The 25,736-nt window shown below is 38.4% G+C and overlaps 1 protein-coding gene across 4 annotated transcripts in view; it reads right to left on the reverse strand.

Moving 5' to 3' along the window:
* Window positions 1–25,736, reverse strand: part of CSMD3 (CUB and Sushi multiple domains 3) — a 737,988-nt gene that overhangs the window by 98,122 nt on the left and 614,130 nt on the right. For all 4 annotated transcript variants that reach the window (XM_086609528.1, XM_086609527.1, XM_086609526.1 and 1 more), the window contains 7 exons: window positions 25,060–25,178; window positions 22,392–22,461; window positions 20,442–20,558; window positions 11,878–12,087; window positions 7,119–7,307; window positions 2,759–2,936; window positions 61–206 (listed from right to left, as the gene is read on the reverse strand). In XM_086609528.1, coding sequence (XP_086465654.1) covers window positions 61–206; window positions 2,759–2,936; window positions 7,119–7,307; window positions 11,878–12,087; window positions 20,442–20,558; window positions 22,392–22,461; window positions 25,060–25,178 — 1,029 coding nt within the window. The remainder of the gene's footprint in view (window positions 1–60; window positions 207–2,758; window positions 2,937–7,118; window positions 7,308–11,877; window positions 12,088–20,441; window positions 20,559–22,391; window positions 22,462–25,059; window positions 25,179–25,736) is intronic.

Genomic DNA, 25,736 nt, shown 5'->3' on the forward strand with positions numbered 1-25,736 from the left:
GAGTTTTCTTCCTAAAGTAATCCATACAGACAGTGAAAAAGTGCAATTTGTCACACTCACCATGGTAACTAAGTACAAAGAAGCCACTGGTAGTAAAGTCACTGTGGAACTTAATCAGAATCTGATTGGAAGTGCTATAGACTGATTCTAAAGCAGTGTTGCCACTAAATTGTCCAATTTGAGGAGAAGTTTGGTCTGGTCCATCCCTAAGAAAAACAGACACAAAAAGATTTTTTTTTCCCAAACAAATAATTCAATTTCTCCAAATTTTCATATAATATAGAAAAATTTCTCTGGATTACTCTAAAAGGCGTAAGTCCTCTAAAATCAAACAGATATTAATGGCTGAAAGACTTTTGAAATGCTAGATGTGCATTGGAGTATAGCAGGTAGTAGTTTAGAAAACTATCAAAATTCATTAGAAAGTAAGATGCTCCATTCAACCACCTTTTGAAAGCTCAAAATGATTGAATTTGTGATCGTACTTCATCTTTCTGCCACAAACTCTGGTCATATTTACTTATCTATGCTTTCAAATGTGGCTATTGGAAATAAATAAACTGATCACAGAATCATAGAATGGTTTGGGTTGGAAGGGACCTTAAAGATCATCTAGTTCCAGTACCCATGCCATGGGCAAGGACACCCTCCACTACACCAGGTTGCTCAAAGCCTCATCCAACCTGGTCTTGAAAACTTCCAGACATGGCACATCCACAGCTTCTTGGGGCAACCTGGTCCGGTGTTTCATCACCCTCATTGTAAAAAAATTCTTCCTTAGATCTAATCTAAATCTACCCTCTTTCAGTTTAAAGCCATTGTCCCTTGTCCTATCACTGCATGCCCTTGTAAAAAGTCCCTCTCCAGCTTTCTTGCAGGCCCCTTTAGGTAGTGGAAGATTGCTAGAAGATCTTCCCAGAGCCTTCTCTTCTCCAGGCTGAACTACCCCAACTCTCTCAGCCTATGTTCATAGAAGAGGTGCTCCAGCCTTCAGATCGTCTTCGTGGTGCTCCTCTGGACTTGCCCTCATCTCCCCCTGTCTTTTGAATTTGGTCATTTCTAGGAAAATTAAGAGATGAAATCTATTTAATTTTTAAAAGACTATGAGTCAGTATTGGCTTCACTAAAGACGAAAACAAAATGCTTATACTCTACTGAATACAAGATTCCACCTGAATTCTGCATGTGGGCCATTATAAACATTTTATTTATGATGATTATTTTAAGGACACTACTTTTAGAAATTCTCTAATGTCAGGATTATACAGGCATATAAATCATACATAAGTAACAACACACGATATATGCATGAATAGCATGATAGATGCTTTAATTTCAGAACATTCTTCTAAAAGTGTTGTTAATCTAAACAGGATACAAAACATCTACAAACAATCAACAAAGAACACATAATGAAATAAAACGGAGGTTTTACCTTTGTCATGGCATATGCAATTACTTTTACTGTAAGAACTAAGGAGTACAACTGAAACCACATGAAATCACTTGGTAGAGAGGAAGAGCTGAATGGAAGAAGACTAGAAGGGGACAGTAGTGTTCTAGTTCGTGTGGGATTAAATAGAGAAAAGATGTCTGTATGTGCACAAAAGTATAATTTAATTCAGCAAAGATTCTGAAAGTCAGCTTAAATTTGATACACAAAACAAGTGGTGAAGAGTTAAAGGGATTCAAAATTTTCTGAGTTTTATCAGGGCAATAAACTGGGTACATATTTTGATCAAATTTCGTTTAGATTTAAAGGCAAAACAAACGAGTATCTGGGATGCAGGGCAAGACAGTTTGTAGAACACAAGATGAAAAAACCCCAAGACCTACAGAAATTGTCACAAAAGTGTACAGAGAACAGTTTACTGTTTAGGAAACTAGGAACGAAATCCTGAGTTACATGAATTTACATGAATCCAAACTAGATTTCTGTGGAACAGAAACATAAAATGAAGAATTAATATTTTGCACTACTCAGACTACAACTACTCAGACTCTCTCAACCTGCAGATTTTCAATCTGCGGATTCAATAATCAGTTGATTCTTGGTTTAGGCAAGCTTCCAAAAGGTTTTAGCTGCAGTTGAAATGTCTAGGAGACTCACTGGTAACAGTTTCAAGATTACTATAGGAGCTGTTACACTTGGTTACAGCCCCTTGCCCTCACCAACTTTGCAACCGAGAAGAATGGGGGCTTCATTACCTGAAAAGATTTGTGATAGACATGGATTCAGGTACACAGAGAACATAAATTTTTTACAGCTATGGTTAGCTCAACTCTTTTTGTCATAGCCAAATACAAAGAGAGTCTCTCCTTTTAGGTACTCTTAAAAGTTTAAAAGAAGTTGACTTGGAAGAAATTAAGAAAGTACTGCAGTAGTTTCTTGTATTAACAATCTAAAACTTTGTAATACACACAGCTGCCCCTGCTTGTTATCTCTCTTTTCTTAAGTATTACTTCTCTTAGTTGTTGATAAGCTGTCATAGTCTACTCCTGAATGCTTTTCTTCACTGAGAAACTGAGGCACAATATTATTGGGTTTGAACTCTAAAGACAAGGACTATAAAACTTTATGTCCAGTGTTATCTAGAGAGAATGGTACATTGCAAAACATGAATTAGTGCAAATCACTCATTTGTCCTACACAGAACATCAGCACCAAGGGACAAATCGCAAATATGCTCTTTTTAATTCATCCTTTGTAGCATAATGTCACATGAAGATTAAATAAATGCCAGAAGTGTTTTCTTACCAGACAGTTATGAAATCATATATTGGCTCTGTTTGGAGAACTGTGAAATTGATATAGATTCCATTCCCAGGTGGTACTCTTACAAGCCAGAAGCAGTCTTGAAAGTTTGGATACTCATCTGGGTATCCTGGAGAGTATATGGTGCCATTCATCGCAGTTATATTTCCTCCACAGAGGGCTATAAAAAAAGACATTTGTTTTAAAATATATGCTTCTTGCATTCTTTTTAGACCATGTAAAAGCCATACTTTTAAACACATTTTGTACACTGTAACTAGATTATGTAAAACTATGTGTATAGAAAACAGATTTTACTGAGCTTTTTGCAAAGAGTCAGAAGTCTCTTTTGACATTATTGGTCAAGTCTAAAAGAAAAAAAGTAATTCTGATGTCATAAATACTACCAGAACTGGAAGTGAAGTAATATTTAGACACTGGGTTAAATTATTCCCTGCACAATTGAAAACCACTTTGTTACAGCTTTGTGTAAATGCCAGCTACAAATTAGCAGTGAAACACAATTGCTTTCATTTACCATCACAAGAAGGGAGCCAACCAAAATTATCAGGGAGAGAAAAAATATGCTAAGTTGATGGAGGATGGATGCAGGAAAATTAAGAGGGGAATTTGAAAATGAAAATATTGTGTGCAACAGTATGAATAGCAATTTTTCACTTCCTGAGATAAAATCTGGTAGACAAAGTAAGAGTCTTTTCTTTAATTCTTGTTGAAGTGCATTAATTTTAGACATCATGCAGTGTAAGACTGATCATGTAGCTTTTGGACTTTCATAACTATGCATTTCAGGAAAACTATTAGTCCAAACTGTATGATTTTCTCTACAGAGGTTTCAGATGCATGTCAAATATGACACCACCCTGTTATTACAGAAGAGAAATTATGTTACAGAAGTCTTGTTCTGGAAAAGTGGGCAAAACCTAAAATAGTATAATTTGGTTTATTTTGCATACATTCTTCCCCACTCCACCCCAAATGGGCAGGGAATGGCACCACAGATTCCCTAAAATATGCTTAACAACCTTGAACCAGAGAATAGGTTGTTGGAATTAGAGGTTTGACATGTAGAAACTATGCATTGTCTGTATTTAGGTAAATAAAGCATGTTTTATGGTTTATATATATACTTTGCCATTGAACTGTAGGGTAAGGAGACCTTCATAATCACACCTCATCCATTCAGACTCAACAGCTGGTATACTGCTTTTCTCAAGGGTTTCTGAGCAGTGCAGACAGAATCGATTTTGTAGTACGGTCTTAAGGGAGTGAAGACATGGGCTGATGACTGTCAGGCAATGAGATTTCTTGGAAAAGGAGAGGGAACATATTCCAAAAGGATGAAAGTGAGAGAGATGAGTTAAGAAGGGTCAGAGAGTGTTAGACTGTGCTGAGCACAGGTTAGAGAGATTTTAAGTGCCTGAGGATGCAAGGAGAAGAGAACAAAATTGTTTAAATAGGAACCACATTTAGTGATATTTGGTTCAGATTGCTTCAAGAAGTCTGAGGCATTAAACAAGTCTTAGTATATGCTGCCTTGCAACAAAGATATTAAAGCAATTACAAATTTAAAACATTCTATACCTCTCACTAGGCATATATAAAAAGCCCACTTCATTTTAATGTTTTGAACACAGGGCTTCATCTCAAATCAAACCAAGTACAACTAGAAGATATGTAATTATCTTTTTCCTTCAACAATAAAAAAAAAAACCTCAAAAACATAAGTACCAAATAAAAATGTCAAAAATTCTACTAAAAATACCACAATAAATATTTGCACAAGACACCATGTAATTTAAAAAATTTCTCTGGGAGCAGAATAACGTTGGCAGTCTGTAATCATGCAGCACAGCACACATTAGATCTTCATTATCAATAAGGTTGATTTTTTTATCGGCATCTTTTCATATCACATTAAGCAGATAGAAAGAACTTCTAGCAACTGTTCAGGAACTTCATGAAAAATGATACTGAGGACAGCAACATACTTCAAACATCTTAGAATTTACTAATTAAATTCTTGATTCCAGTAAGGTGATTCAAAGAAACAGAATCACTCCATTCAGTAAATTATTTGTCTTGATTCTGAGGCACAGCAAATACAGTTAGAACTAAGTAACAGGGAAAGTTAAGCTGTTTAGCAGTTAAGACATGAACTAATACTACTCTCGCAGGATCCAGAAAATGGGGGTTGAAACTTAATTTTGCTGAATTAACTTCTTCCCCTTTTGAAAGAAAGATTTTGTAGTTGTCATCTCTCTTTTATGTGATAAGGCTTCTCCTTCTGAATTCAGTATCATACATCTTAATTTAGCTACCACATCCCCCAGAAATGGCTGTGGCTCACTGACTCCAGAAGGAATTTTGAATAATGAGGCATCTAATTTAAGTAGCTAAATTTAGTTAGATGATTCAGAATAGAATGAAAAAATCCAGAAAAGAAGGTGATTTTTTTTTTTTTGTTTTCTTTTATTTTCTTTTTTTTTCCTTTTCTTTTTTTTTTTTTTTTTCCTCCCCAGAAATTCCTCTGAAGCTTGCTTGGTATTAAGGATTCCATTCTTAATGCCAAGCTTTCACTATTTAATTTTCCTGGGTTTATGTGATGGGGTTTTGGTAGCAGAGGAGGGGCTTCTCCTGTAAGGAGATGCGAGAAACTTCCCCAGCTCCAAAATCAGTTGGACCAGTCTCTGGCCAAGCTGGACACCTGCCTGCCCCCACCTCCCCTCCGGACAGGGCTGAGTCAATCACCGCTTCTGCAAATGCCCTATTAGAGAAGGCAAGAAAGAAATTCGAACTGTGGCTGGACCTACAGTGAAGAGGGGGGAGGTGGGGGGCTGGCCTCCCCTGCCTCTCAGGCAGGTGACTGCCCACACTGGGCTTCCACCACTCAACTGGAGATGGCCACAGCAGCGTGGCTTGGAGAGATCCAAAGCGCCTCGCTCCCGGGTTGCCTGCTGAGCAGAGCTCGTCTTGCTGGGACTGCTGAGGTTTGTTGGGCCAGTTGGGCTGCGTCAGAGAGGGGACTGAGACCTGAGAGAAACGGCTACGCAGACACCAGGTCAGTGAAGATGGAGAGGGTGGAGGTGTGCCGCAGTGGGGATTCCCCTGCAGCCCATGGCCAGATGGCAGGTGGCTCCTCTGCAGCCCATAAAGATTAATGGAGGAGCAGAGATCCACCCACAGGCCGTGGAGAACCCCACGCTGGAGCAGAGATGCATGTGCCTGAAGGAGGTCATAGAGAATTGTCTCCGTAGGAAGGACCCCCCACACTGCTGGAGACTGACAACAAAGCAGAGATGTATCTGTAGTCTGTAGACAAACTCATGCTTGAGCGTGTGGCTGCACCCTAAGAAGCCGTGACTCTGTGGGGAAAGTCCACTCTGGAGCAATCTGATAGGTAAGGATTGCATCCCATGGGAAAGACTCATGTTGGAGAAATCTGTAGACTATTTCCCAAGAGGAAGGGCCCCATAGGAGAAGGGGAAAGAGTTTAAGAAGTCCTCCCCCTTTAAGAGAGGAGTAGCAGAAACAGTGTGTGACGAATTATTTCATACGGAAGAAAATTCAGTCTTCAGTTCCACAGATAGATTTTGAGGTGCACAGATATTTATCAAAGAGATTTCTATGCTACCAAAACATCCATCCTTGCCTGTTTCGGAATCTGATGATGCAGAACGACTCATCTTTGGCCTGCTGCTTAGGTACAGGTTCCTTTCAGCATAGCTAGCCATAGAACACTCCTACATAATCATCATATACATTCATTCTGCCTCCTTAAAATTTCATCTATGTGCAAGGCACAGTTCCTTGAATCTGCTTGCCTACTGCAGCATGTAAGTGTAAAAAAAGGTAAAAGATTAAAAAATATAATTTTTAAAATATTCCCATTCACACAAAAAAATACGTAGAAAGGACTTCACACAGCATTAACTGCAAGGCAACTGCACTTTGTGCCACCTTTGACATTTATTTCTAACTGATAAGACAGAACATAAGTGGCCAGAGTTAGGAAATTCAATTTTTGAATCCTTTTTTCTTGATTCAGTGCAGAGATTTAACCTTGGAGCACTGCCTAGATTAAAAAGCAGCACAGGTCTCCACACTCCAGATCATAACCCTAACCTTCTAAAAATAAACATATTATCTCATAAATTTTCAGAGATCTCATATTTCTATGAAACATTTCATCTTCTCTGCAAAAATTTTCATGTGCAAAATAGAATACTTCCTCTGCAACAACTGTAATACAGGTCTCTAAATTGAAAAGGTGAAATAATTTCAGTTAACAATCCTTACAAAGACTTAGAAATAACGAAGGGTTCATAGGTCATCCAGAACATACCTTCACATCTGGGGAGAGGATGATTCCAGTTACGGCTGATGCCATGAAGACAAGTCAGAGCTGAATTTCCAATTAATGTGTAGCCAGGAAAACACTCAAATGAAATGGTTTGTCCCACAGTAAAGTCATTCCCAATAACAAAACCATTACGAAATGGTCGAGGGTCAGGACAGCTTTGTAGCTGATATGCTGAAATAAATAAATAATAATAAAGGGGGGGACGATAAAATACAAATTCTTATTACTTTGAAAATAAAAGCTTTTCATTAGAATAAAATTTAAAATCATGGACATCACATATGTTTCAAGTTCCATCACAGCAACAATCAAAATCATTGGTCCTACACCACGAGAAGCACAATGAAACATTCCCACAGCAATTCTGGAAATATGCATAAAAATTATTTACCAATTCCAAACCTCATAAGGAAAATATTATACTATAACCATAAGTTTAAATGATTTTATGTTCATTACACTTTGATTATATGTGTGTGTCTAAACAAGCAAACAAATACGCAACACCTTACCCTACAGGTTTTTGGAACAGAGTCCATGAAGGCAAAAATGAGACTAGTCTCTTAATTTTATCTTTTAATTTTAGTAAGTACGGGAGTACTGCACTAGAGAAGAAGACAGTAGAAAGGAATTTAGACTTTGTGTTTTCTCCACTTAGATCTTCAAAAAGGTAGGCCACCAACTGGCTCTTTAAAACTACAAATTGCTTCCAAGTGCACCCTCAAGTACACAAATGGATTTGAGCTGCTGACAAGGAAAATTAAAAAGGATGTAGAAAAGTATCTAACTAGAAACATAGGAAAAAGCTAACAGGCACAGAAGACTGATGTGATGCCATGACAGAGAGGAGGCTAACAGCCAATACACCTCTAAAAAAGTGCAGGACAATGACAAACAGCAGATTTACAATAAACAGGAAAAGTAAATCAGATATCCTATGCTGCATGTGAAGAGATGTGTGCAGTAGTAAGGAACAGAACAATGACCAAACTAATGAAGCCCTTTCACCCCAATATAGGAGCCTGAAACACAGGAGGTGGGATCTAGAATGCTTGAAACAACCAAGAGCCCTGAAGTGAAAGGCATGGCATAGAGCAGCAGGATGCAATGTTGCCAGGCGACCATCTTTCCAACACTGAGAGGGCAGAGACTTCCAGGTGGGAGAGCACCACTGTTGTTTAGAAATTCTGTTAAGTGCCATAGAAGAAAAATATTGTCCGGGAAAACGAAACACTATAGAATACTCATAGGTGGAAGTTAAAACTCCAGAAATATAAGTGTAGTACTGAGCTGCTTCCATAAACATATAAACAGGAAAATGATGGTGAACAAAGAATGTTAAATAAAATTAGAGAAGCTGCAAAAATATGATAGGTAGCAGTAATGGAGTACTCAAATATCCAGCTCACCAGGATGACTTGAAGCAATAAAATTTTGGATATAGAAAATAATTTTTCCCTAGAACAAGCAGTTTGAAAGCTCACAAGAAAATATGTTATTTTAGATTTGAACCAGCTTTGTACTCAAGCCTTAATTCAAGAAGTATTCATGGGAGAGCTGCTCCACAATAGCAGTCATAATGCAGTTTGATTGTACTGGGAGGGAACAAGTCAAATAAATCCAGCACAGGGATCTTCAATTTTGTGGAAAGGAAATTATGCAAAAATGAGGTAATGCAGATTGGAATCTGCTAATTGACACTACTTTAAAAGACCAGGTAAAACATGCTCTACAATTCAGAATAAAATAAAACCTAAAGTGGTTTGGAAAAGTGCCTGTGTGACTCTGTAGGAAAGTCAAATAAGATACAATAGCGAAAAGGTTGGCATTTAAATAATGAAAGTCTTGCTTTCCAAAAAGTCATAAAACATACCAGATCAAGTTTAAATCGAAAATAAAGAGAACAAAAATAATTTGAAAAATGTCTTGCAGAAGATGTTTCAGCTGATCATAAAAAAAAATCGACAACATTAGAAGCAAGAAGTCAGCTAGGGAACTTGTGGGACAATTCATGACACATGAAAAAAAAGGGACTTTTATGGATTAAAATGCCATAGAAAGAAAAGCTCAATAAATTCTTTGTATCCATTCTTACTGTTGAAGATGGTGTAGAGACTTCCAAGAAAGATACAGTGCTTGTGTTATGCAGGTCTAAGGCACTAGATCAATTTGAAGTAAATACATTAAACAGGTAAGGCAAAAGACCAGAAGCACGCAGCTTTCACCAAGAAGAACTGCTGAACCAAGATATATATTTTTAAGATCTGATCTAGAGAAGAGGTGATTTCTCAATGTAAATCACATCTATCTTTAGGGGAGATCCTTGAAATTACAGATCAGTGAGCCTGAATTCTATACCTGGTAGTATGATACAGCCTATTATCATGAATAACATCACTAAGCACATGGCTAAACACGGTTTCTTGAGAAAAAGACTAGGGACAATATGGTTGAAGTCTAAAAAATGATGAGAGTGGAAAGGCTGAATGTGAAAATGCCTTCACATACCACAGCAATAGAAATTAAGAGTTTGACAACAACTATAGATGCTGGGAGAGTAGAAAAGAAACTAGCTAGGCTTCAGTGCTGCTAAGCAGCACTTCTTTTTGTCATTTGGAAACACCATACCGAGCTAGACGGAGCTTTTTTCCAATCCAATAGGGGTTTTCTGTTTTTACATTCTCATAATTAAGGAAAAAGAGAAATAAACCTGTCTATAATTTTACTTGTTTTTCTCAGAAGAATTAAAAGGCTGTTATGGTTTGAAGAAAGGGGGGGAGGTCCGGGTGGCAGAAGCTGCCCATCACACCGGACTCCCATCCTCCTCCAGGCTTGAGCCAATCGGCGCCTCTGCGAATTGCCCTATTTACGTCGGACAAAGGAACCGGAAAGGTGTGTGCCTTTGCCCAGGAGCAAGGAGACGGGAGGGGGGCATGGCCCTGGCTCCCGGCCGGGCGGGCTAGTGCCCGCCCTGTCGAGGATGGTGGCGGCGGAGCCACTTGGGGAACTCAGGGAGAGCTCCACTCCCGGGGCGCCCACCGGGCCGAGTTCACCCAGAAAGGACTGAAATCTAAGAGAAACGGCCACACAGATAAGAGGTCAGTGAAGATGGGACGGAACAATGTGTGCCACGGTAGAGTCCCCTTTGCGAGCGGCCCCTTGCAGCCAGTCCTCGGTGGAGCAAGCAGAGACCCACTCGCAGCCCGTGGAGGATCCACGTCGAGAAGAGATGCCAGAGCCTGAGCACGGTACGCATCTAGAGTCCGCGGGATGACCCCCGCCGATGGGGAGGTGTTTCGTTAAAGGAGATGCCTGAGCCTGAGACTATTGTGAATCGTGGGCACAGGTCGAGGCGCATTTACGCATCTAAGTCTGTACGGAGACGCATTTAAGGTTGATATGACGACCCACGCCAGAGCGAGTGGCTACAGCTCCTTAGAAGTCCAGGACTGGTAAAGCCTGCACTTGGGGCAAATCCGATGGGGTAAGGATTTGCCTCCTAGCGGGCAGGATTCACGCTTTCGCCGTGAGCAGGGGATCCACTGGAGTAAGGGACAATGGTGTAAGGACTCCTTTTCCTTTAAGAGAAGCGGCAGTAACAGCATGGAATGAACTGACCTGCACTCCCCCATTCCCTGCCCCCTGCGCCGCTGGGGGGAGGAGGTAGAGCCGGGAAGAAGAGGCAAAGAGGGGGGGAGTGGTGTTGTTTTTTTAAGACCTGGCCTTGTTTTCTTGTATCCTCTCAAGTAACCGTTTTTGTTTGCTTTTCTCTTTGTAGGTAGCTGTTAATAAATAGTTTTGCTTTAAGAAAACAGCCTCTTTTGCTCGGGACCGTGGTTGGTGGGTGCTCCTCTGTTCCTGTCTCAATCCTCAGCTCTTTTATTACATTTTTCTCCTCTCCATTTTACTGGGGTGGGAGAGCTGTGTGGAGTTTAGTTGCCGGATCGGCCTAACCCACGACAAAGGCTCTATAATGAACTATGAATATGAACGATTTTATAGCAAACAAGTAAAATTTGAAAATGAGCCTCTCTCACATCTGTGTTACATAGAGTTCAAGTTAATTTGAACTTGTTACTATTGAAAGACCGCTCTAAAGTAAAAACTCTTTAAATCATCCTTTGCCATTACTCATATCATGAAAATAGGTGTAGTTTAAAATAGACATTTGACATTTTTTTGTGAACATTGGTCATCTAATCCCTTTTAAATGAATCTGCAATTATATAAATAGAATTATGATCTTGCGGTCTTCACCAGCTTAGCATGACCTATTTGGATACAATAGAACAAGAAACTGCCAGCAATATCACCAACGAGGAAATAAAATGAATTTAGAGATTTCTGAGATGGCATTATTTTGTATTATCTTACATGGATCCAGTACCCTAAAACAATATTTTGATCTACCCCTTCCAGAACCAAAACTACAAGATTGAGACTCCCACATACTTACAAAGATTAATTGAGATACTTACTTTGTAAAGCCATGCAATGTAAATTAATATGCCAATCAAATTCAGATATGGAAAATTATCTGTTTGCCTACATTTTATAGAAAATATGCAATTATTTTTCCTTTTTCGTCTTAATTTTCTGCATTCTTCTGTTTGGTCTTGATGCATAACACTTTGGCTTGAAACACAGAATCTTCTATTTCATGTTTATCTTTAAGAATGCCAAAAAAAGAAATAACCTTCAAGAGCCATCTTGTTCTCACATAAGAATGTAAAAATCTCACCTTGATATACAATATGAAATCCTTGTTTGTTCTGTGAGTAATCGCTGTGAAAGTATAAGCTAGTTTCATGAGTTGTGCTGAACAGAGAGGCTGGTAGCTGAGGGCCACTTAGTCTCCCAATAACAGTGCTAGTTTCCGTAGATCCACTTCTAACTTCTAAGTAATCATGTATGGTCTCCGTGGAGAAATTCACAAATTGCAAATGGACACCTGAAAAACATTGCCAGCAAATTAAAGCCGCCAGTATCAATACCAGGAGAGAAAATAAAGTATGTACATTTTGCACTGATAATATTAGAAAATAATGTAACCAGTGGAAATGCATGATTTACACTCCCAGATGCAGTCCATGGAATTCAGTCCAAAGCATTCTTCCTCCTCATGCATTACTAATTCTGAGAGGCTGGCAAGGTAAGAAATGCTAATACTAAGATACTAACATGATCGAAGGCATTGAACTGTAGGTTATTTATATGTCATATTTTGGCAAAGTTTGTTGTTTGTGCATTTAGGGCAAATTTCAGTTCTGAACATTAAATACATTCAACTTAGTTAAATCTTTCCTGCTTTCAATTGCATAAAATAGTCTCCAGTTCTATTAGAAGAAAAAATGCTTTGTGTGTCACACTTGGAAAAAAAAACAGGGACAAAATTCTACCTCAGAGATAGCTGCATTTCAGTTAAAATTTCATAAATTTAAATGTAAAATTTAATAAACTGATCTCTCTCAGCTTGTATATATTAAAATACATATATAGATATGAAAAAAATGAGGCACAGTAAAAAATATGCATATAATATGGATTATGTATATTGTAAAGGTATGTGGAAAAAGAGCATCTGCTCCTTGAAGGCTATCTGGTTAAGGACATTTTTCAGTTAAGCAGAGGAAATTAAGAAAAGGAGGAAGCCATAAACAAGAACATACAGGGGCATAAACCTGAGGGAGGCAGTGATGAGAACCAAACCTGGTCAATCACATTAATTGATGAGGTGTAGTGGGAGTGTGAGAATGTTTATTCCAGCAAGGTTATCTGATCAGGGAGTTTATCAATTGGGAAACCAAAAGAAAAGGGGGAAACCTGAAACCAAAATATACAAAGACACAGACCTGACAAAGCAAACATGGAACCAATGATAAGAAACAAACCTTACCAGTCACATTAATTGATGGGCTGTCAAGAAACTACAGGCACAACTTCCAGGATAATCAATCTGGACTTTACACCTGATAAGATTTGAAACCAGGGAATCCTATACTGGGAGGGGTGCAGGAGCTGACAGACCTATACAGATCCCTGAGGGGACACACAGGGAAAAGGAGAGCATGGAGGAACAAAGACCTGGGTAGGCAGAAAAGGGTATAAAAGAGGTTGGTTGTGTGTAGAATGGGGTGGGTCAGTACCTTTGTCTGGTCGAGCCTCGCACCTGATCACCAGTCTGTCCTATCATCTCTTTTCTTCTTATTAAATCTTTTCTTGACTGTCTTGCTGTGTAATCTCTCTCTATCCCATGTGTATGTGTGCTGCAAGGACTAAGTGCCAGCTGGAGGTGATACTCATTATCTATGAGTGGAATTTGGTGACAGCTACTTGAGTCAGACAAAAGGTGTGTGTGCCCCTGGCCTGTGGTGCTAAAGCCTGGGGTCCCAGCATGAGTTACTGGTGAGACCTCTGTGTGTGTGGGGAGGGTGAAAATTGGTGAGAGCTACTGGTATCAGACCAGGTGTGTGGGTGCCCTGCAGCCTGAGGTGTCAGTTACTGCAGTAAGTGAGAAGCCATAGATCTCTGGATCTAAGGAGGGTCCTAACAGGGCAGCTGAGCAACCTGATCTAGCTGAAGATGTCCCTGCTTATTACAGGGGGGTTGGACTAGATGACCTTTAAAAGTCTCTTCCAATCCAAGCTATTCTATGATTCTATGATTCTACAGACCTTGTGCCCAGAATGCCAGCTCTTGGGGGGGATCAGCATCAGTGGACTGGGTGCCAGCTACTGGAGTCAGAGCAGGAGTGTTGGTGCCCGTGGCCTTTAGTAAGTGTGAGGGTCTTTAACTTCCAGTCACTAGGGGTGGTACGGTGTGTGTCCTCAAAACCAATTACTGGGGAGATCAGCATGAGTGAGGTGAGTAAAGATCTTAGTGGTGTTGGCTGGAGAGGGACCATGGGTCACAAGATCATGTTCCTACTGCTGGCTGCTGGGAGGGCAACTGTCCTTCTATGAGAGGGTTACAGTGTCGGTGGACAAGGAAAGAACAACTGATGTCATCTACATGCACTTGTGGGAAGCATTTGACTGTCCTGTCTTGCAGGACATCCTTTTCTCTGAATTGAAGAGACATGGATTTGACAGATGGACCACATGGTGGATAAGGAATTGGCTGGATGGTCACACTCAGAGATGGTCTCTGGTCACACTCAGAGAATTGTGCTCAACAGCTTGATGTCCAAGTGGTGACCAGTGACAAGTTGATAGGGGGATAGGTATAGGAGTAGGCATAAGACCATATAAAACTATATTAGCTATTATTTCTATGGATAGGTATAAGAATAGGCATAAGACTCTGTGAAGTACATAGCTCTGTGAAATGTTAGAAGTTATCAAATACTAATCCCTGCTTTGAAACACTAACTACCCGAAAAGAAGGCCGGTAAGAGAGACAAAATAAATGCTAGCGAGGTTGTAACTCATGACCCGTAGGGAGAAAGAAAAGACAAAGAGGAGAGATAAGGACTAACAAGAACTAACATTTGTCTTTAAACAATAACAAGTAAGAGACAACCAGATGTCCACTCAAGGCCAGGCCAGGCTGGGAACCAGTTTGGCTCTGCAAGCTCAGCCAAAACAGGAATTCTAGGGAAGAAGTGAAAAATACACAGTGAGGAAGACCTACGGCCTTCATCCTGAAGACCCCTGCCCACGACCACCAGGAGGTGTGTCGAGGAGGAGTCTGAGGTGGATCCTGAGGCAGGGGCTATGGAAATGATCTCCTGAGAGAGACTGCCCTTTTGGGGAGGGGGTTATGAGTGTGTCTGTACAAATACAAGAAAAACTGCTATGGCAGGTGTGCACGTTTGTGGTGGAGCGATCCCCTGTGCACCCAGCGCTGCAATAAACATACCTACTTTACAACTTTCTGAGTTGTGGAGTCTATTTCCGCATGTCAAAGTGGCGTTCCTCAGAGGTCAGTATTGGGGCCAGTGCTGTTTAACATCTTTGTCAGTGACATGGACAGTGAGATTGAATACACTCTGAGCAAGTTCGCTGATGACATCAAGCCATGTGATGCAGTTGACACACTGGAGGGAAGGGATGCCATCCAGAAGGACCTTGACAGGCTTGAGAGGTAGGTCTGGGTGAACCTCATGAAGTTTAAGAAGGCCAAGTGAAAAGTCCTGTACACGAGTCGGGGCAATTCCAAACACAAATGGAGGCTGAGTGGAGAATGGATTTGGAGTAGCCCTGAGGAAAAGGACTTTGGGGTGCTGGTGGATGAGAAGATCAACATGAACTGACAATGTGTGTTTGCAGCCCAGAAAGCCAACTGTATCCTGGACTGCATCCAAAGAAGCGTGACCAGCAGGCCAAAGGAGGTGATTCTTCCCCTCTACTCTGCTCTTGTGAGACTGCACCTGCAGTAACGTGTTCAGCTTTGGGGCCCCCAGCACAAGAAGGACATGGAGCAAGTCCAGAGGAGGGCCACGAAGATGATCCGAGGGCTGGAGCACCTCTGCTATGAAGACAGGCTGAGAGAGCTGGGATTGTTCAGCCTGGAGAAGAGGAGTCTCTGATGAGACCTTTTAGCAGCCTTCCAGTACTTAAAGGAGGTCAACAAAAAAGCTGGAGAGCGGCTTTTGATAAGTGCATGTAGTGACAGGGCAAGGGGTAATGGTTTAAAACTGAAACAGGGTAGATTTACATTAGGTGTAAAGGAGAAATTCTTCACTCTGAGGATGGTGAGGCACTGCAAGAGGTTGCCCAGAGCAGTTGTGGATGTCCCATCCCATTTTAGACAAGGTCTTGAGCAATCTGATCTAGTGGAAGGTGTCCCTGCTCATTTTAGGGGCATTGGAACTAGATGATTTTTAAGGTCCCTTCCAATACAAACCATTATATGATTCTATGACATCTTCTCCAATCCTGGTGTGTGTGGGGAGTACATGTCATCTGCTAAAAAACTTCAAAGTGGACTATCCGGTGAGTAGGAAGACCTTGAGTCCAGACCATGACATAGGCAGAAAGTCCATGATGATACATCCAGGAGGACTTGCGAATGTAGAATACATGAAGAACTAGTGTGTAAACACTGTGTTTGCAGTGAGCATCAAACTGGACCAGCCAATGAGTAGAGAATCTGTGAAGCAAGTAAGGAGGCCCAAGATCCAGATAAGGGTGCCAGGTGGGCACTCAAGGGATTCACAAATGTGTGTGTGCTTGTCAGGCTAGAGAGCATTGTGTGTGTTGTGTGTGCCTGCACTAGTGACCTTCTGTCCCTGCCAGACGAAGAAGAGGAAGAGACTTGGGTGACTGTGTTTGTGTTTTATGAGAGTCCTGTATGTAGGTGCTGTATGTAGTCTGACCAGCCATCCCAGTTTCTTCTGTGTGTGTCTGTGCTCAGCTTCATTCCTGTTTGGATCTGCAAATGGGAAAGTGTTGGCCATATTCCTCAGACTGGGCAGAGATCTTGAGTCCCTGAGCACCAGGCTGGGCTCCAGTGGCTGGGCAGGAGTGTCCTGGGCCAGAATGGCTGCAGGATGTGGCCACGCTCCTTAGATCACTTAACATATATATTACTTTTGAGTCACAAAGAATATAAATGATATTATCTAGATGATACTCACCAGTACCTCTCCCACCAAACAGATGGTTCAGTTATTTAATTCTCATACACACACTCTGCCATATGATGATCTTGCCACCAGAAATTTCTGATCATTTGATTTAGTAAGGAATAGGGTAGTTTACTATCTATTAGTAAGTTGTGTCTCCTATTCAGGTGATGTATTACAGTAACTATGTGGCAGGACAAGAAGAAAATGCTCAGCAGCAGAGGAGTTACAGGGTTTTTTAAACATTTTCTTGTTTATACATATTTCTATATAAGTTAGAACAAAGTAGAATTTGTATTTTGTCTGGAGTTAGTGCAACTATCGAATGATAATGGAGTACTTTTGTTAAGATGATTGAGTCCCACTAATGTTTCTGGCAAAAAAAAATCAACATGATTTCATATAAAATTGAAAGGAAAAGATATAATTTCAGATTAACTATGAAAAGTCATAAAGAATTTTGTAAATCCTAAACTGTAATAGCTAAATAATGTTTGTTGCTGTCTCTTAGAGCTTTCTCCCCAGATACCATATAAAGTTTATGAATGGTTTCCTGAAGTACGTAGCATTTTACATGTTAGAGGAAAAAAGGTTGGCACATAATTAAACTACTGTTACCTTGATTATTTCTGTCTCTATCTGAAGATAGCCTGTATATTATCAGAAATCTTCTGCTTATAAGTGTCATTCTTTGACTTTGCCAGTCTTCCAAATATTTCCTACACAGAGAATCCAGTTACATCCAAACATTGCTCTTTCTTTTGTCCTTTTATTTGATCCTGAGAACCAAACACTTGTCCAGAGTTTAAGCTGCTATTAATAACTGCTAACTCATGTTATCTTCCTGTCAATTTTTTTCTCTCTCACTCACTTTGTTCAATACAAAACCAGCTCTAATATATTTTTTGCCATCATTCTGCTCTCTGTACTCTACTGTCTTTCACTACAAGTTCCTGAACCGTATCAGTCTTCTAAAGTATTAATCTTTTGCTCAGCCTGTTGCACTTGCCTCTGTTTGTCTCACACTTCTGCTGTTAGACTGTTTTTTTCTACAGCTTTTTGCAGTTTGGACACCCCTCTTGAATGAGTATTTTAGATATTTATATATGAAATCTAACTATAAATCTCAGACAGAATACCAACGAATCATATAAAATAACCTTGTAAGTTGATTGAAATCAACATGGTGTCATTGGTTTAGATTACACCATTAACTAACGTAAAGTGGAAAAACTTATGACTCATAACTTCTAGTTGGGAAGATATTTTGTTAGAAACACTTAAACAAGTGAAAGCCTATAGAAGGTTCCCATGATGGTAGTTTTGAGTTTTTCTATTTGCTACTCAGGAGAGTTAGATCTATGTCCCTCTACTGGACTAGAATCACAGCATCACTAAAACCAGTTTTAGCCATCACTTTTCCAAATGTCATTTTTCTAATTTTTACAATGAATTTTTACTTCAATATTGAATTCAGTTTTAATCATCACCTGCTTAGAAATGGTCAAAAATATCAAGCAAATTTTAATTTGTGCAGTTTTAGTTTTCTTCTAGAAAAAGGAGCATTTACCTTTCCTACACATGAACTGGAAAACCAGCAGGGATCTGCATGGGATCTGCAAATTCTAGACAGCATTATGACTCAGGACGAAACACTAGAAGCATCAAGCTGTCTAAATTTCAGGTAACAGCAAATATAAAGTATTGACGCTATTTCTATAAAATGCTAATACAAAAAGTCAATTATTGACTTGAACATTGAGACTTTTGAACAAAATGCAAACACAGCAATTAGGTTTGATACAGAAATCCCTACCCTAACATAATGTATTTCCCACAGATAGATTCTGTTAAATCAATGTCACTGAATGTTTAATATTATTGAGTTTAAACAAATCATGCACAACTATTGGCTTTCATTTAAATGATAAGTGAATCAGGCTCATGGGACTTATAATGAGAAAGATCACAGAAGTTATTTTAAAAAGAGGAGAGAAAGAATCTGAACAGATGAAGAAAAACTATTTGAGAGGTCACATTGTTACTGTGGAAGATTCAGAAATTCTATATCATCAAGTAAAAATGATAGAGGTGGCAAGTATAAAACAGAAAACAATGAGGTATGTCTGAAAAAACAGCATGCCATTCAACAAACATATAAAGAAAAAAATCTGAGTGCACGTGCTCGTACCAAAGTGCCACAAGTTTAAAAAGTTAGATCGGACAATTGTATTGGATAGCTTTGAATAAAGATTTTGCAATTACAGATATATAAGATTCACACAAAGTTTCTCAAGGGGGTTAGCCAATGTAATTGAAATGCTGATTACCTATGCAAAATCTTGGTGAATCAGAGAAGTTCTGGTGACCAGAAAAAGTCTGAGGATACATCCACCTTTAAGAAAGATAATCTGGCCAACGGCAACTGCAGGTTCACTGCAATCCATGGAAAGACTATGGAACTTGTCTAATTGGAGGCAATTTCATAGAATCATAGAATCAATCATAGAATCATAGAATGGTTAGGGTTGGAAGGGACCTCAAAGATCATCTAGTTCCAACCCCCCTGCCATGGGCAGGGAAACCCTCCACTACAGCAGGTTGCCCAAGACGAAAAGGGACTCAGGAGCAGTCAACATGGATTTACTAACAGAAAATCACAGTTGATGAACCATTATGTCCTTCTGTGATTAAATAGACAGAGGGAGAACGGTGGATATAATATACTCTTACTTTGCCATGACTTTTAACTCAGTCTTCTATAGCATTCTCATCTGGAAGCTGAACATATATGAATTTGATGAATGGAGGGGAAGTAGGTTAAAAATTAATAGAACTTCAAGGCTCCAAGAGTGAAAATCAGTCAATCAATGTCCAGTCGGTAGCCAGTAACAAGTACAATGTTCTATGGGTTGATATGGGAGCTTACACTATTCAACGTCTTCATGAGAGACCTGGATAATGAGAATACATCCTCAACAAATTTGTGTAGGATACTGATCTAGAGAATGTGGATGATACACCAAATAGCACAACTTCTGTATAGAGAAACACTGAAAAACTTGAGGACTGAGTAAGCTAACCAATTCTTAAGGGTTTGCACAAGAAGTGCAAAGTTCTGCATCTGGAGCACAACATTCTTATCTGCTGCTAAAGGCTGGTAAATGATTAGGTGAGTAGCAGCCCTGCTGAGAAGGATCTGCCAGTCATCGTGGTGTTGATCCAGTGTTACCGACAATTTCACATTGAGTGGGAAGCTTGACAACTTTGAGCGGGAGGTTTCCACAGGTCCCTTCGAAGAACATTTCTATGCTGTTGTGATATTCACCAAGGATACGCAAAGAAACTTGATGATAAAAAAAATGAACTCAAATGTAGCTTTAACTTCTTCTAAACTGATACTGACGTGGTTTAAAATATTCATGACAGCTATTTATTTTTGTTGGATTTATTGCCTCACAAAGAGAAATCAAGCCTGTTAAGTCAGGATATTGTGCTTTATTCTAATTAAACAACTTTGTCTTTATCAGAAAATTGTAGTATATGTTAAATGAAAAACCAAGAACCTTATAGTCTTTCTATTTTATATCTTGCTTTTAAAGTTTTTATAACTTCTTTAAATGAATTATAATTCTTTTTTTTTTTCCAGGATAAATATTCACAATATTTTAAATCTATGTTCAGTGTTTTGACTCCATAAAAACTACAACAAATTTAATCCATAAAAGAACACATACCAAAACCAATAGGCAGCTTTATTGTCCATGTGCAATCCAAACTGCTAGGATAGTTGCCAGGAAACCCAGGGCTGAGGATCACTCCGCTGAAGTCTGACATACCACCACCACATTGTGCTGGAAAAAAAAAAAAAAAAAAAAAAAAGAGACATTTTTCAGAGGAGTAGAATGAGCTAAAAATTAATTCAGAACATTGAAGATCCTTCCAACGTTAATAATGTAAGAATAACTAGGTTTATACTTCAAAAAATACATAAACATTCCTTTACCACTAAATACCTGTAACAAAGTAATTTGCAAATAGGTTCTTTAAACATATGTACCTGCTCTGAATTGACTAGGTTTTAATTTAGAGGACACACATAGAATCATAGAATGGTTAGAAGGGACCTCAAAGATCATCTAGTTCCAACCCCTCTGCCATGGGCAGGGACACCCTCCACTACACCAGGTTGCCCAAAGCTTCATCCAACCAGACAATACATATTTACTCTGCACTCTGTCTGCATGAACCACTCTTGTGAACAGACAAGTGGCACACATCAGCTTATGGCAACATTGACACAACTCCACATTAGTTTGTAAAGGAGCATCTGAATAATATAAGATAATAATGTATTTTTAAAAGATTCTGTACTCAAAGCATTTCAAGAGGCCTTTTAAAAACCGCATTTGTATGCTGCTATTTTAAAAATAAGATAAACCAAACAGACTTAGAAAATGTGTATACACACACACATGTTTCCAGAAGTTGAACTAAATCCACATTTGAACTTTTAATTTTTTTTCAGGCACGACACCAGTGAATAAAGTAGCCTACACTTCAATATCAGATTTGAAGATGTTAATTACGGTAAATACAATTCTTTTTAACAGTTTTGTTCAATTAACAGTTGCTATATTACTTGAAACACAATTAAAATTCATTACTTGCAAAAAAAGAAAAAAAAAGGGAAATAAAATTATCTAAAATTTCAGCAGAGTATCTTTGTCTTCAGAATTTACCATAGAGCAGCCCAATTATCATATCATACTTCTTAGATATATGTTAATTCATAATGATGGAAACTGAAGACTAACTCCTGAAAAAATTCGTACAGATATCTGAATCTTGTTGAATATTTATAAATTCTAAGCTGAGCGGGCTCAGTACCTCATAGGAGGTTTTTAACACCTCACAGAATTAAGAACAGGATTATGTGAGGCAGCTCAAAAGGATATATAATCTGTCCTGAAGAAAAGCAAAGTATAAAATCTTTAATGAGATCTGCAGCATCCTACTTCCCATACATTCAAGATTACAAATATAGATAACTTTTACTGTTAGAGAGCCCAAACAAAAAGGCATTTCTATTCAGCCAAAGAGAATGCAAATAGTAAGAGTTTTACACTCCTCACATTTATTCATCATATAAAGAGAATATATTTAAATGCACTTCAGATGTTTCATTCGGGTTTCTGGCAGGATTCCAGTGCTTCTTCCAATAATATTAATATGATCATGTATATAGTTTAATTTGAAAAATAATATATCTTCTTAAATTCAGCAGACATGCCTTATGTTGAACTTACCAGAGATGAAAATGTAATGCTATTTCTATTTCAGTATTTTCTATAAGACTCATCACTCTGCTGTGGAAATGATTCATAAATAAATTAACCATGTTTGCAAGGATCTCTGGAGGTCTCATCACTGATAGTGAATTGATGATAGATTCTGGCTAAAACATATTTTATTCTTCCTTCTTCTGATTGGACATTTCAGAAAAGCTTTGCCAAAATAAGTGTGAAGTATACTTTTAAAATCTGCAGCTTAATTTGACCATTTTCGCTTTTAATTAAGTTCTTCCAGTTCTCCCTATTCTTTCCCCTATACGTATCTCTTATTTTTGAGTTCTCTTGCTTTCTCATTTTGGCATATTTAAGAATGCTTATCTATGGTGCACATACCTAAACATATTGGAATCGGATAATTCCACCTTCTTACTGGTCCAGGCATACAGGTGATATGTGAATGTCCCTAAAATGACACAATATTTGTTAATTCACATAATAATAAATATACAATATATGCCACATCATTAGTATCTCAAAAAAATATATAATTTAAAACATCATCAAAATATATTAAAAGAATAAGGTATAACATTTATATTGCACACTATGAATTGTATCATACCTTCAGGATAACACAGAAGACTGTAATCTCAACTATGTGACTGTCTTCCCACTAGAGAATTGTGTTTATGCCCTTAATAATATTTCTAACAATATAACGGTATCCAGCTGAATTCTATAATACGAGCTCAAGCATAAAAAAATGAGTCTAGAAACTAAAGGTCTAATCGAAGCAATATTTACATAGTATTAATTTGCATCATTTGTAGAACACGACAAAAGACACGAACTATGGACATTATACAGTATTGACTTTACATCTTAAATTCGCAATACCTATTCTAAATGCAGTCTTTACCCTCATCCCAAAACAGCTGGTTTAAGTTGCCAAAAGCTGAGATATTTAAGGCACCTCTTTGCAACATGTGTCCCTTTACAACAGATTAGGTCTTATGATTTCAAGGTAGTTTGTTAGCGAAAAGTTCCAAGACTCATTAGAGTGACTCTCTGTGTTGTTCATTAGATTCGTGTAATTGTAATTGTCTTCCAGAAACAGGAAAAGAAAACGAAAAATCTGAAAACTCTGTTTGAGATATCTTGCAAAATCATGTAGTATACACTTTAAAATGATGTAGTAGAAAAAGTTCAGTAGCTTTCAACCTCTTTGTTCAACCTTCAGATGAAGAGAAAAGTTAGTTTTTCATACTAAATCTCCTTATCAATTTAGAGCCTGTAGCATTTAAGGCAACCAAGTATATCTAAAGAATCCAGGGTAACTCTAAGTAGTTTCTTCATCAATCTGCAACCCATTCTTTTTCTCTCCTAGAGGAAAAATAAACACACTTTCTCCATAATGCAAGTAGGTGCATGTGTTCCTTGCTAGAAGGAAAAAAAAAATGAAGTGGCAAAGTCCTATTGTATAAGTCAGAAAAATATGGAGGAAAGAGATTTTACATGTGTGTTTGCACATTCTATGCTTCAATGTTCTTTATATTTTCTTTATTTCAGCCATTTACTGTGGCTTATCTGCTCATATATCTGTATTTAAGTATGAAATTAAAACAAAGAAAAAAATAATTAACAGGTTGATCTCAAAAATGGCCAGCTAAAACCAGGCAACATAAGTAAACTTCAACAGCTTTGTCAGAGCTGCATTCACGGAACATTTCAGTTATTCTTGAAACGCTAAGAGGCTGCAGACATGACTAGGAACTTTGTCTTGAAGGGGAAACTGGGATACAGTTCCCAAATTCAAACGGCAGTTGAGATCTGGAAGCAGAGAAGTTTACTTGGTTTATATCACAATACATGAACAGCAGCTTTTTTAAAAAATAATTTTTAAGTCAAAAAAATCGAATCCATTTCTATTTTTGATGCAGCACATATGACCCCAGTATTTAAGTCTTCAGAGAACTACGTAAAATAAATATTTGAAATTATTAACGTTTTTAAAACTTCACTTCAGTTAGTTAGTCTGACGCTCATCAACATGTGTTACAGACCAGACTGATGTTAATTGAGAAAGAAAGGCAGGAAAGTTATCCTTTTGCTATTTTACTCCAAACCCATCCATATCTCCATCAGCAGTTAATCATGTGCTGTAATACACAAAACATTTTCTGCCTTTAAGAATTTTCTTTTTATTCTGCACAGGTAATGTGATTGTTTTCTCTCTTTTTAGGCTCTCAAAGAGCTAGATGAAGTGAAGATTGTAGAGTTTGGAGAGTCACGAAAGCAAAATACTACAGTTTTTGAAAATAATAATCTATCAGTTGGAACTTTAGTCCTTTCAGGCAGTGTCTCAAGTGGAAACAATACTCAGTTTTGGATTTGGTTCTACAGTGTCACTGTACAAATTTTTGAAAATATTTTCAAGATCTTTCCTGTAGGCACACAGATTCCTACTGGTTAGGAACTGGTTAGCAACTCAAAGAGGCAAATTAGTTACAGTTTACAATCACTGTATTACTCCTACCTTTTGCTAATGCAAGAGTAAGGAAATTTACTTGGCAAAATTACATCTATATTTGAAAACTTTTTTTGGATAAAAACTCCAAGAAATTACTGAAAGAAAGTAAGTGTCTCTATCTGATTTACTAAGAAAAGCAATGATTTCATTTCCCTTTGTTTATTCCTATTCTCTCTCTTCACTTACTTTCTTTTTCCTCCTGTACGTAGAGAACTATTCATAATTGCTCACAAAGTGATTTAACTTATTTTGCCAACACTATATAGCTCAGCTATGAATACCAAAAATGCCATCAATGATAGATAAGAACCTATAATCACTAATACAGGGAAAGCACAGGGCCATACACTTCTGATGGAATATTTGGATAGTTGCTAATTTAATATTTGGCAGAAAAGCCTACCAGTTCGGCAAGCTTATCACGTCTTCACAACTCTTGAAGAGTTCATTGTCCATTTCATATTGACAGAGTCAAACATAACCATGTTAAAGAACTAAAAGGCATCGTTTGAAATAGGTAACTTGGCTCACCTGAAGAGAATAGCCCTGATCACACTGGAAAGACACCACATCTCCAACCATGTATCTGTCTCCAATTTTGATCCCATTGCTTGGGGTCTGTGGTTCAGGACAAGAGTCCAAACCTATAGCTGTGAAAAATTTAGAAGTTTAGACATCCCAAGGAACACAAAATCTGGTTTTATATTCACATAGAAATTCTGTGTACACTGTACATAGGCACACTATATTGATATATTTTAGGAAGCTCTTGGGCACCAGCAGTTCGTCTGTGGACAAGTGAGTGGCATATTATTTTCAAACAACTGCTGTATAAGGAGAAAAACCTTATTTCCTGAGTAAAGGAAAAAGAAATAAATAATCAGGGTAGTAACAAACACTTCCCAGCAATCTGCAGTCTCAACTCAAAGTCTTCTCTAAATTTCTACTCTATCCTAGCTCAGACTCATTCATTTCCATCTCCAGACTCACTCTTAATTACAGCCTACTTAATTCAAACTGGGAGCACCCCTGCTTTCCTTTCCCAGTATCTGTTGCAGAGGATGCTGGCCAATACCACACAGAGTGTAAAACATGGGAAAAACAGTGCAAAGTATAACTGCTTATCTGCATCCAGTTCTTCACAAGACTGACACTACACTTGCATTCATTTACACACACACATACACACACACTGAGTAAATATTTAC

Source organism: Tauraco erythrolophus, chromosome 3 (assembly GCF_009769465.1).
Source record: "Tauraco erythrolophus isolate bTauEry1 chromosome 3, bTauEry1.pri, whole genome shotgun sequence".
Classification (NCBI taxonomy): domain Eukaryota; kingdom Metazoa; phylum Chordata; class Aves; order Musophagiformes; family Musophagidae; genus Tauraco; species Tauraco erythrolophus.